The following is a 12,439-nucleotide window of genomic DNA, read 5'->3' on the forward strand; positions in this document are numbered from 1 at the left end:
GAGACAAACTGCCACCAAAGTCAGTACAAATGTTCTGCAGGAGAGCAGAGCAATAGGCATTTGTCAGTTGTCAGTCCCTTGGTTGCACTTCAGAACTAATTAGTGTAACATGCCATCTTAATCTTGATCCTCTCCATTTTCACCCAGAATCATTTACCCAGACAGCCACTCAATCGCAGAAAATACTCATATTCACTATATGCTGCTTTGAATTCCATTAATCACTGCTTATAAATACATTCAATATATCTGAGGTCTACGCTGACATATTGGCTCTTCTCACGTTGTACGGTCATGGGCCAGTCAACAGCCTGAAGTGGAAGACGTGTGTGATATAATCTGTTTGGACCCTGCTGTTCACACCTGTTTTTCTGACTTGGTAGGCACAGAGAAGCTGCCCTGTCCCTCAAAGGAAACAAAACCCACAGCTGTGCTCTGTTTATCTCACCATGAGAACCAATCAATGCATCCATTTCATATATGAAGATGAAAAAAGTGTCCATTAAATCTATTACTGTATTCTAAACTCTTCAGCCTAAATCTTGATTTGAGTTTTGAGTCTTTTGGAGGTTACACAGGCTGAAATAGCACTGAAGGAAGTACAGAACTCAAATTCACTAATGTGTGATTATGTGAGGGCTACATATTTATTTTGCTTAGGCATACATTTTATATGAACAAAACAACACTACGTTTTATCAATGAGTGTGTGTCTAAATTTTTTACATTGGCAGGGAAGCTTTATGTGTAGGAACACAGGGGCAGGCAAGGCAGAATTGCTCTGAGTGATTGTACTGTTGTCTGTCTGAGACTCAGAGTGGCAAGTGTAGTGAGTAGTGAGAGAGAGTCCAGCGATGCACGGGTTTGCTGACTCTGCCAATGACAGGTAACTTGTGGGCGTAGACACGGGGTGGTAAGGAAGTCATGGGTGTGGACAGGCTGAAGCTGGTCTGGAACCGCCGGCCCTGTCCGCGACGGCCCATCTGCCGTCCTCCAATCAGAAACGTGAATGCTGGGGCCCTGGCCTGAGGCGGCGGGAAACGCGCCTTTGGAAATATGTCACGTGACGGGCCGGCTGCACGCTGACCTGGACGAGAGAAGGAGGATTTGGAGCGCGGGACTGATGATGATCGGGTCAGTGATCTGCGGGAGAAAGAGGAAGAGAAGTAAAGGATGGGTCAGTATGCAGACATGGTTTAGACAGAATCAAAACTGCGACAGCATGGGCTCTGATCACAGGACTTCACATATTCTGTCATTTTTTGAAACATTTTTTAACAGTCAGAAGAGAGTGATCAGGCTGTGGTGAGTCAGTGAAGATCACTGCTGTGACAGACAGCTGAAACCAGGTGTGACTCACCGGGTGGCAGCCAGACTCGGGGGTACAGACTCAGTGCGCGGGCTACCGTCCTGCCGCGGGCTTATGTTGAGATTGGCGGTTAGCTGAGGCATCTTGCGTGTGGAGTCCAGGTTGGCCGTGCTGTTTGTGAGCTCCTTCCTGCTCTCAGAGGGCTGACAGGGCACCGAGGAGGTGCTGCCCTCTACAGACGGGCCTGTGCTAAAGCGCGTGGCCAAGCTGTCCCCAAAAAAGGAGTACAGCTCAGAGTACATGGCTGGTAGAGGGTCTGGTTTCCACTCCTCCCAGTGACAGCCTGCCCCCCCTGCCTGCAGATGAGTGGCAATACCCAGGGCGGGCTCAGACAGAGGCTCCGGAGGGGGGCTTAATCCAGGAGACCTCTCCCTGAAGCCAGAGACCCCTCCCACAGCTCCCAGCAGCGCAGTAGCTCTTTTCTCTGCAGGTGAAGAAAGACTCGCTGCTTTCATTTTCAGCAGTCGCTCTACTGCCACCTAAAGGACACACATAGAAATGTCATTCACACAGAGCAGTCTATCCTCAGTAAATTCCTTCAAACTTTACAGAGATGTAAATGGCAATGGGGACACAGATGCAAGACAGGGGATGGAACTCAGACTTTGTGGCTTCTTTGAATGCAAATGTCTGTAAGATGGCTGAAATCTAAATCCAAGGATCCACAGGAAAATGTACAGCAGCACTGGAAGGACACAATTCACCTCTTTAAATCATACAAGTTTGAAGACTATATTTTCTTTTCATTTTCTGTTACATACGTATATACATACATATACATGTACATACTCATACATATAATTGAAGGCTCATCCTTGCAAGGCTCACATTTGATCTGTAAAAGCTACAGTGTGTGTGTGTGTGTGTGTGTGTGTGTGTGTGTGTGTGTGTATGTGTTTGTCTGAGTGTGTGTGTAATACACTTACCAGAATGGCTCCATAGACCTTGTGTCCATCTGCCTTGACCTGGGCATTGGACACTGAGTAATCATCCAGCACGGCCTGCAGGTTGGCCCAGTACGCAGGCAGGTGGGGATACAACACACGCTCAACGGCCTGTCACAAAGAAAAGGCAAGTCAGCCTCAGACAGACAGACAGCTTCAGACAGACAGCCAACCTCAGACAGACAGCTAACCTCAGACAGACAGACAGACAGCCTCAGGCAGACAGCCAACCTCAGACAGACAGACAGACAGCCTCAGGCAGACAGAATAGAACAGTCAGAGAGTTGTGAAGGTTATTGTTTCTTCACGGATGTTACCTTCCAGCCAAGAGCATGCAGGCCAACCACAGCCCCATAGTGTGAGCAGAGTGGGCGGACGGGGTCAGACAGAACTTTCTGGAGTGACAACAGAATCTGATGGTACAGCCCACTGACCAGGTCACCGTGTATCCTGTTAAGAAGGCCAGTTTCACACTGATTGGACTGGTGTATTTATATTGTGGAATTAGAGATGTTTTACTGTTTTGTGTCTGTACAATGACAGTTCTTGCTGAAGTTAGACACATCTTACTGGCATGTACGCGCGCACACGCACACACACACACACACACACACACACAGAGAGCAACTTACATCTCTCTCTCTGTTCTTTGCCACCAACATAGAGTGTGTTACAGAGATCCTGAATGCAAGGCAAACAAAAGCCTTTAACCCATTAAGGCTGGATGCAACATTTGCATGATCCCTTTAAGACCGGGTGTGACGTTTCTGTGCTTCTTCCTTTAGAGCCGGATGCAATGTGAGCGCTTTTAGATGATGTCATCTTTTTCAACACCCCTGACTGATGAAATGCATCCTGATTCATCGAACCACACACGGGGAAGGCAAAATGCTTTGTGTGTTTTTTTCAGTGTGAAATGCTTTGTTTGTTTTCCTGAGTGAGAGGAGCGCATCAATGCCACTCCCCTCGCTCAGGTCGTCAGCCATTGTCACTGTCTAAAGCACAACTTTAGAAACATTTCTGTGGTCCAGACGGAGGAAAGGAGACTAACATGGAACTAAGAGTGCTGAAAAAAACAAAGCATTTCCCCTTCCCTACATGTATTTCAGTGAATCAGGAGACATTTCATCAGGAGTGTTGGCCTTTAAACTGTAAACCGTATGTAACTGTGTACAGACTGAAAACACAGGCCTTTAAACTGTGTGCCGTATATAACTGTGTACAGAGTGAACACACTCAGTGGTTGACGTACCAGAAGATATGGCTGAGTAACAGGGCGGCGTAGTCTCGCAGGGTCCAGTGGTCGTTGAGTGGGTTGATGGAAGCAGCCAGTGGCTCCAGGATGCAGTACATCACACTAGAGACCAGGCTGCGCACGTATGAGCCCAAGTACAGGTATGGGTTCTGAACCAGGCTCTTCACCATGTGGAGCAGTCTGTTCAGCTGCTCCAAATCATGGCTCACTGACTTCACCTGACAACAGACGGATGTCCATGAGAGAAGGACACAGCTCTAGCTGGTCAGAGAACAACTAATCAAATAATCTAATCAAATAATGACATATTAATAACCTAAAATAAACTGGAATCATTCATGATGCATCTTTAATCAAGAAGTCTTTTTGACCTTCGACCATCAGAAATGTTATATTGGTTCAGACAGATGTCAGCTTGAACCAGTGTGAAATTACATCCTCAGTTAAAGAGTCTTTGATTCAGGGATGTTCTCTACCGTAAATGCCAAATTAATAATTTAATTTAAACCATGATAATGACTGTGTGTCATTAATTTTTCTTCCTGTTACTGTTGATGAAATTGTGCATCCTCTGTCAGAGTACACAGTAAAGATCCTGTAATGGTACAATTCTCTGCCATTTCTAGCGGTTGCCTCTGATTGAGATGAGCCTGTTGTTTGCAGATCAGAGTTACCAGCTCTGTTCTACCATTCATCTGACCAGCCTCACACTCACATTCAGAGTTCAGTTTCATTTTACACAAGCCCATCGTATTTTTGGACAGAACCAGAATATTTGGGCAATAATGAAACACTAAAGGCCTAAAAAGATCGATAACTATAAAATAACTAATAGATCAATGATAAATGTCTGCCGAATGAAACAAGAAAATCCAGAGAATCCAGTGATCAGTGCAGTTTTCAACAAAATAGTCAGTGTTACATACCCCACTTATAACGTACACAAAGTAGGGCAGGAGAGCAGCGATCTTCGAGTTGGACTGGAGATCAAGCAATGCGACCTGAGAAAGACAAACAAAAAACATGAGTGGACATTCAGAGAAAACAGCAAATCACCCAGTTTGAGTCAGAAAGCTGGAGGAAGGGTGTACCTTCATGAGGTACGGGTCCTCTCCCAGTATGGCGCGAGTGATCTGCTGGTAATACTTCAGGAGGTCGTCAGACAGGGTCTGCACAGCACTGGGCACTGTGGCCCAAAGAGAAAAGACAGGAAAAACATTACAATAGCACTGAGATAACAGCTGAATACAAAAAGCGGACAGTAACAACTATCTTTTAAAAAGCTGAATACCACTTGTGTGTCTAATTTAAATATTACAATATTATTTGTTGAACGCAGATGTTGAAAGTCAAGAAATTTTGTTTAAAAAAATTTTGGTATCTTCTTACATGTCAATATGTTGGTGCCTCATAATCCAAAGAATATAAACAACAGAATCCATCCATTCTAACCATGAAAATGTAGGAATTCTCAAACAGCTGAGCCCTGCATTTGAGAATTTTCCAGTTCATTTTTCAAACACACCAGGAAAAGATAGATGCACTGGTTTAATCAAGGGTTTTTTTTTACCGCCTTCGCAGCAGTGTAAAGACAAATCTTTATTTTCCAGTACGTTCTCTTCCTCTTATTGTTTGGAAACTTGATATTTTCAACTGAAACTGTCCCAGGCCTGTCTCTGCCCTAAAGACTCTCTCCTGCCCTCACTAAAATGAAAAACTCATATGGAAACAAAGCCACTCCCTTAGGTTAAGTCAACTTCTGTGGTCAAATGAGCTTATGAGTTTGGGAAAAAACCTTTGTGAAGTTTGTGTACCTGTTCCCTGAGGCTCTAGATTTCCTTTGCCATCAAGGTAGGACACATTCACTGTCAGGAAAGAAAAAGACAATCAGTCAGAATACCTCTGTGCTCTGCATGGCTGTAATTTTACCCACAAACACACGGATCGTCCATAATTATAACCATAATCTACAGGCTTACCTCGCACCATCGCCTCGGCACAGCCTTTGGGAATGTTGGTGGCCAGAGCTAGTTCTACGAGGTTAATTTCCCTGTCTTCCACAAAGAATAGCTCCCCTTCTTTAAATGACCGGAAGGGTAAAGCATCTTGAGCACCAAAGCCAGAAATGGTCTTTCCCACATGTGGAAGAACAAAACATTAAATAAAAACACAGTCCATCGAGAGTGGCTAATAATAAAAGTAAAAGCAACTCACAGAAAAGCTGTAGTCTAAATAAAGCGTACCAAAGCCCAGTCTGAGAGGGCCAAAGTCAACTTGGGCTCTCCTTACATTTTAATCAGAGCATTTGACCTGGTAAACAGGTGTGCACACTCCTCATCCAGTGAGCCCAGCTGGCTAACATAAGAATCAGCAAGATTAGGGAACTCCATCTATGAACTCATTACTTTTCATACAGGCAACACATTAGTGGAGTAGCTGCGCTTACTGGCTCACCTCAATATTGCTCCAACGAAGTGCTCTGTTGAAGTCTTCCACAGTCAGTTTTCTTCTCTTGGCATGTCTCATATACTGTGAACTGTTCTGCATTAAGGGACAGATTATCGCCAGCTAATTAACAAGTTTCGCGGAAGTACCACCAACAATAAATACTATAAGGAAACAAATGGCGTCAACCATTATGTCAAAAATAGGGTTATGTATTCTCACAGTATACGACATAAGGAAAACAACACAACGAACATGGATTTCTTTAATCGTGCGAATCTCTTCCCGTATGGTACCTACTTGGGCTGCCTCTCTCAGTCGATAACAAACATCCTCGGCGAGTAAAGCGGCAACATCATCACTTAATTCTACCCCAGCGCTTTCTGCCATGAGTTTGACAGACTCCCGGGGTACCTCAGCGAAACGTCGCTCTTCCCTTTCCGACATACTCGCCATGTCACCCACACCGACACGTCCCGTGTGCGGTTGAGTTAGTTTACCATAAGTAGTCCTGTGGATTGTAATAGGTACTTTGGTGCATATCATATAAACCTAGCTATAAGTCGGACGACACATTCTCACAACAATAAGTGTTGGATGATGAGTGTAATTCCCTTGTCTAGTTAAAAGCAAAAATAATGACTACAAACTACATTTAGCCACACATACAGATTTCACGGCTAGGTTAACGTTAGCTATCAGGAGTAATCTCATTTTCTTACCGGATAAATGACCAGATCAAAGTGTAGATGCTGCAGAATGCATTGTAATTAGCTCTGAAGCAACTGTTCACCCCTCCAGTGAAGTTAGTAAACCTTGTTCTTAATGAAATAACAGAATGACTTCCGACACTTATAGATTGTTTCTCGCATCACCACGGAACTGCAACCATTAACCTTTACTAACTAAATTAGTCGAGAAAACATGAATGTTAGCTTCATTGCATAGCTAACTGCTCAACAACGCAAACGTTAACGTACTCTTAAATGTGAGACGGGTTATATATGACCTTCTATAGGTCAATGAAAAGAGATGGTTTGCGTATAATATTTACGGTGAGCTATCAAAGATACTACGTACGAAGTATAAGGCCAACCCACACAGTTAAAGTTATATTTCACTGTGCTGAAGCGCGGTTGACTCTATACCAGTAGGCTTTATGTGGCGTCACAGTCCTTACAGCTTTACTCGGAACTATTTTTGGACACTGTGCGCAGATTCGACACTAAAGCAAATACGGCAAGAATGCTGCTTTGATTTGATACAATTTTTCTAGGAGAAAATCCTGATTGAGCAAGTTGACAACATAAAGGTACATCCTACATACGTAATTTTACGCTTTTAATTTAGACAACAATGACATAAATATGTTTGGTACTTAAAGTGGGTTTTCGCGCATAACTGCACTGTTGCTTCCTTGCTGGTGGAACTCGGGGACTCGCTAGCACTGTTTTTCATTGCTTCGTCAGAACAGTGAGTTTAACTGTGTCGGCTTGACACCAAGGTTATCGTCAGATGATGTAGTGGAGCGCACAGCGGACTCCACCCTTCGTCAAATTCTATCCCTTGAGTTTGTAAAATACATTCAGAGCTCTGCACAACTATCAAAAAATCTCCTTGGCAAATCTATTTTCATAACAGTTTAGAGGATTTTCATCACAACGATTCTGAATATTGGAATTTGACTCGGAGGATGATTGCAGAGATATACTGACAGTTCTGGCTATCTTTTTATTTGTTAAAAACATACGGTCAGTCTTTGTATCAGATATTTTAAACTCTTATCTAGGGACTGCGTTTCCACTTCTACATCAAAGCTATGAAAACTGTCAAACTGTATTTTATCTCAGATCTTTGAGTTTTATTATTAAAGTATACTATTTTGTGAAGCCCCTGTGGCATCTCTGTATTCCAATGTTCTATTTCTTTGTGCTCAGTTTAAGAAAAAGAAAAAAACAACAACAACATACAGTGTTATAATCAGTTTTATAAACATTTGGCTGTTTCCCCTGAAGGCACATTCATTAGCTCAGCCATCCTTGTTTCTAGACCCAGTTTATATTAAAAATGTCAATAAACATTGATTATGCAGAGTGGGACTTACTACACTAAGGTACCTATCAATAACATAAACGTGCACTCAAACAAGAAATTCAATACCCAGTTATAAACTGAACTACATATTCCCATTCTGCCAAGTTCAGCCTAAAACATACCGTATTATTCCCTGAAACTGCATTTCCTTAGATGTCGATGGCCACCTCAACCCAATAAAGTGAATGCAGCGCACCAACCTTTGACACCATGTCAAAGTACAATTAAATTCACTTAGTAAAAATCTCAAGGGGGTACTACAGGAAAATAATTTGGGTTGAAAGGGTTCAAATGGCAAAAAAGAACCCCTGATTTAAACAGTCCATATACTGTTTCTTTGAGAATTGCTCAACCACTGTTTCAGTATTTTCTTTTCACAACCACATAAGCTAATATGAGCAATTAAAACCTCCACAAAATATGGTTCTTCCCTAATGCCTGCTTCAACAGGCATGAGTCATGGAAATTAGTTATCCGATTCCCACTCCTTGATATAAACAGTCTTGTCACTGAACTTTCATTTTCTGAAGAGGAAGGAATAACAGGTGAGCTTTTTTTTCCAAATAAATTAATGTGTCCTTCAGTGCAACATTATAGCCCTGTACTATAAAAGGCATTTAACCATGTTTCTTAACAGCAGATGACATTGGTCATTTCTTAAACATACTCAAAATCCTCTCCATTCACTACCGTACTCCTGCCATCCCACTGAACTAAAGCATGAGAAGACATATTCTATTAATTAGTTACATTATGAACCCTGTCATACTCATCTATTTGAATTCCATTTGTACTTTACAGTGGAAAGGAAACCAAAGACAATTGGAAGATAATTTGTTGTGCATTTTAAGGGACATATCTACTATCATTCTATACAGCTGTAAGCAATACTTTATTATATTAAAGGAACAGTTCTCTTAAGGCACCTTTGTAACACGAACAGATCCTTTCTACAATTAAAAAAGAAAAAAAAACAAGGAAAAAACTCTAGAAAGATGATTACATTGCACAGATCAAACTCACACCAGTCTAAGTGGTGGCGTTCTTCAAAACACAGAGCTCAAATTGATGACAGCTGCTTGATGAAACAGAAACTTTCGATAAAATCTACGGCCTCTGGCAGCCTCTAACTCCATTTCTGATGCTGCAATTTCTAGATTACTCTGTCTCATAGGCTGCCCAAATTCAGCTAAAGTGCAACAACCTTTCTGGTGGCACTCAAGAACTGCCCTTTACAAACCCCACAGATTTGGGTGACTGCATATATTGACCCACCTGGGCTAGGCACACCAAATTGTAAACTCAGCTTCCCTGGCACACACACTTACTTTGAATAAGCTTTGATGACAACTGCACCTACACTTCCAAGATCTAGCCTTTTAAACACCAGTTATTTGGGGGTCCGTTGATCTCCAAATGCATGGCCTAGGACTTCCAAATTTATGTGACTGTCAAACCTGGGGGGGGTGGGGGTATTCCAGAAAGTGGATAGAAAGGTTTTTAGTAAACTCAGCATTAGTTATCTCCGTAAATAGTGAACCTCCTAATAGAAGAGCCTCATGGCTTCATTTTCCTAGCAAAACAAAGCCATAGGGCTCGTCTATTGGGAAGTTTACTACTTTGAGTTAACTAATTGAGTAGACTAAAATTTTCACTAAACCCACTTTCTGGAATACCCCCCCCCTCCCCCAGTATATTAAGTTCATCACAGCTTTTCACACACCAATATACTGACAGGGCATTTCTTCTGAGGGTTTTGTCCCTCCTGAGACCAACAGAAAACTGGTGTATGAATTCAGACAGTCAAGCTGATCCATCAGCAGTCAGCTTTTCATAATTCAACTCGTATTCAAGCACAAAAACAGAGGAAAAGAAAAAAAAAACAAACAAACAAAAAAAACCCACACTTCTGACCAGCATGTTACCACCACTCTCAGCTCTGTCATTGATCAACACTAGATTTCCATTTAGTTGTTTTATTATGGTTCAAGGATGCACAAGATACAGAGAATTTACACCCAACTTAAGTTAGAGCCATAACACTTACAGTGGAGCAGTTGAACTCCATTATATACACACACACACACACACACACACACGTTAAAAACAAGGCACAGACTTACAAAGAAAGGGGTTGGAGTTGACCAACATACCCTAGCTACCCCCTACCCCATGACAGCAAGGGACAAACAGATGAAACGTATTGGTGAAATGTCAGATGCAACTCACAGCACTTCTAAAAGCCAAAAGGTACCACCCCCCAAATAAACCAATAAAACCCTCCCAAAAGTTCAGTTTAAAAAAAAAAAAAAAAGTAAGAGGTTATACATAGATACATTATTAAATAACTGCGAACAACTTTAAAAAGGAATCAGGATAGCAGCGATTCATCCACCACATCTTTAAAGGGAGAGTGGCCTGTTTTTTCCAGCATCTGTAGTTTCAGTGTCAGAGGTGTGAGCAGACTGTTGAGGTGCTGGCTGGAAAAGGTGAAGGCATTGTTGGCCATTGGCTCACTGGATGGTGGTGTGAGGAGCCCCTCATCAGGACACACAGGAGAGGCCAGTGCTGAGGGAGGTGATGCAGGAGAGGAAGAGAAAAGGGATGAGCACACGTCTGAAACTGGATAAAGAACCTTTCCAGGCCCCTCAGGAGAAGGGGTGGAGCCAGGGCTGTGGTCAGGGCCTCGGACGGTACTGGGGAGCCTGTGCTGAAAGCGGCAGCGTGTGCCATAGAGGCAGAAACCAAAAGAACTAAAGGTGCGGCAGAGAGCACCACGGGGTTTCCACTCCTGAGAGCGCGGTGGTGGCCAGGACTTCTCTCCCGCGCTATCAGAATCCAGGCCACAACTCCCCATGTGTAGGAAGTGGCAGCGAGAGCCAAAGGGGCACACGCCAAATGAAAGGAAGGTGCGGCAGGGGATGTCCCTGCGCCGCTGTTGCGTGGGACGCTGCTCCTTCAGACTGTGCACAAACAGACAGCGGGTGCCATAGACACAGTAGCCCACTGTGTGGAAGGTGCGACACAGTTCGGTTTTGTACTTTGGGTGTCGTGAGGGCACATGGAGGTCATGGAGGCCGTGAGCAAACTGGCAGCGCTCTGCATACTTGCAGGTGCCCGTTTCAGCATAGCGGCTACAGAGCTCGGTCTTGTAACGTGTCGAGCACAACCAGGGAGTTGGAAGAGGAGAGGAAGACTCCACTAGAGGAAGCAAAGCTTCAGCTAAGGACAAACCAACACTGCCCGGCACATCTCCTGAGAAAAGGTCATCCACAGCCTCGTCAGAGGGAAACAGAATCAGATCTTCATAGCTTGTCTTAAAAGGACAAAAAAATTAAAGTTATAAAATACAGTTCTGACTGAATAACACTATTAAACTCTAATATTTTTTTGGTTTGCACTCAGCTACCTCTTAGCATATAAGGACAATTCATTAAACACACCAATGAAATAAATTAATGGACTGGTAAACCTCTCCATTAGATTAACACATATAAATCAGAGGCCTGGTAGGTTAAAGTGCAAGTGTTGCATGGAAAAGCATGTAAAGGTCTGTCTCGAGCTGTATCCAGTAGCAACAAGTAAAAAAAGAAACACTTGTAATTTACCTCAAGCATGGTGGGTGTCGTGATCTTTTTTTTTTTTTTCTAAATTAATGCAAGGCCGCCCTTTCAATAATGTGTGCTCCCTTTATGAAAATTGAAGGTCACGGCGCCGTTCAACTGAAACCGTTGAGCTAACGTTAAGGCACAGCCCTTACACATCCCCAGTCACCAAAAGCACCATACCTCAGTACTTTGAACAAACACAATTCTCATTCCCGCGCTACTTTTAAAATTGGAATCAGCTGTGAGGTCCGACACGTCCGAAAGAATTCCTTATTCGCCAATCCGAGTTCAGTTTAGCACAGACGACCCATAATTGTCACCTCTTTGCATCAGGTGTTTTGAGGCGTGGTTCCATGTTTAAGCAGGCCTACGGTAGATTTGGGCTGATCCTGAGAGCGTGTCTCCAGCACTCAGAGGAACCGTATTCAAAGCAAGTCTCTGAATGAAATCATTCCTGCGTTAGCGTAATACATAAACTGTACCTCTGGATAATATTAGTCTTTATTTCAAAATTCATTCCGCAAGTGTTTCTCAGTGTAGTGAAAACTAGGCAACTCTTTTTGCTCAAATATAGGGAGAACACCGGTTTGACTCCTAGCCTTGATTCTGTATTGCAGTACGTAGTATAGAATATAGGCTTTGATATGAGAGCTCCCGTTTATGATAGATTTTACTGAACGTAAAATCCAAAGTATCTATTCTTTGGGCTTCTTTAAAGTGTAAT

General features: G+C 43.0%; 2 protein-coding genes across 2 annotated transcripts; both read right to left on the reverse strand.

Annotated features, from left to right (window-relative positions):
- Positions 1-613: 613 nt before the first annotated feature.
- Positions 614-7,076, reverse strand: taf6l (TAF6-like RNA polymerase II, p300/CBP-associated factor (PCAF)-associated factor). The gene is made up of 12 exons (XM_030780146.1): positions 6,736-7,076; positions 6,314-6,524; positions 6,023-6,109; positions 5,548-5,698; positions 5,383-5,433; positions 4,660-4,754; positions 4,495-4,569; positions 3,566-3,786; positions 2,631-2,763; positions 2,296-2,424; positions 1,361-1,848; positions 614-1,143 (listed from the first exon to the last, which is right to left on the reverse strand). Exons 2-12 carry the CDS (start codon positions 6,467-6,469, stop codon positions 813-815), a joined length of 1,917 nt encoding a protein of 638 aa, XP_030636006.1. The 5' UTR covers positions 6,470-6,524; positions 6,736-7,076; the 3' UTR covers positions 614-812.
- A 1,681-nt stretch (positions 7,077-8,757) lies between these two features.
- Positions 8,758-11,724, reverse strand: cth1 (cysteine three histidine 1). The gene is made up of 3 exons (XM_030779112.1): positions 11,716-11,724; positions 10,489-11,423; positions 8,758-8,782 (listed from the first exon to the last, which is right to left on the reverse strand). Exons 1-3 carry the CDS (start codon positions 11,722-11,724, stop codon positions 8,758-8,760), a joined length of 969 nt encoding a protein of 322 aa, XP_030634972.1.
- Between the last annotated feature and the right edge of the window lie 715 nt (positions 11,725-12,439).

The sequence above is a fragment of the Chanos chanos genome, chromosome 7, assembly GCF_902362185.1.
Source record: "Chanos chanos chromosome 7, fChaCha1.1, whole genome shotgun sequence".
Taxonomy (NCBI): Eukaryota; Metazoa; Chordata; class Actinopteri; order Gonorynchiformes; family Chanidae; genus Chanos; species Chanos chanos.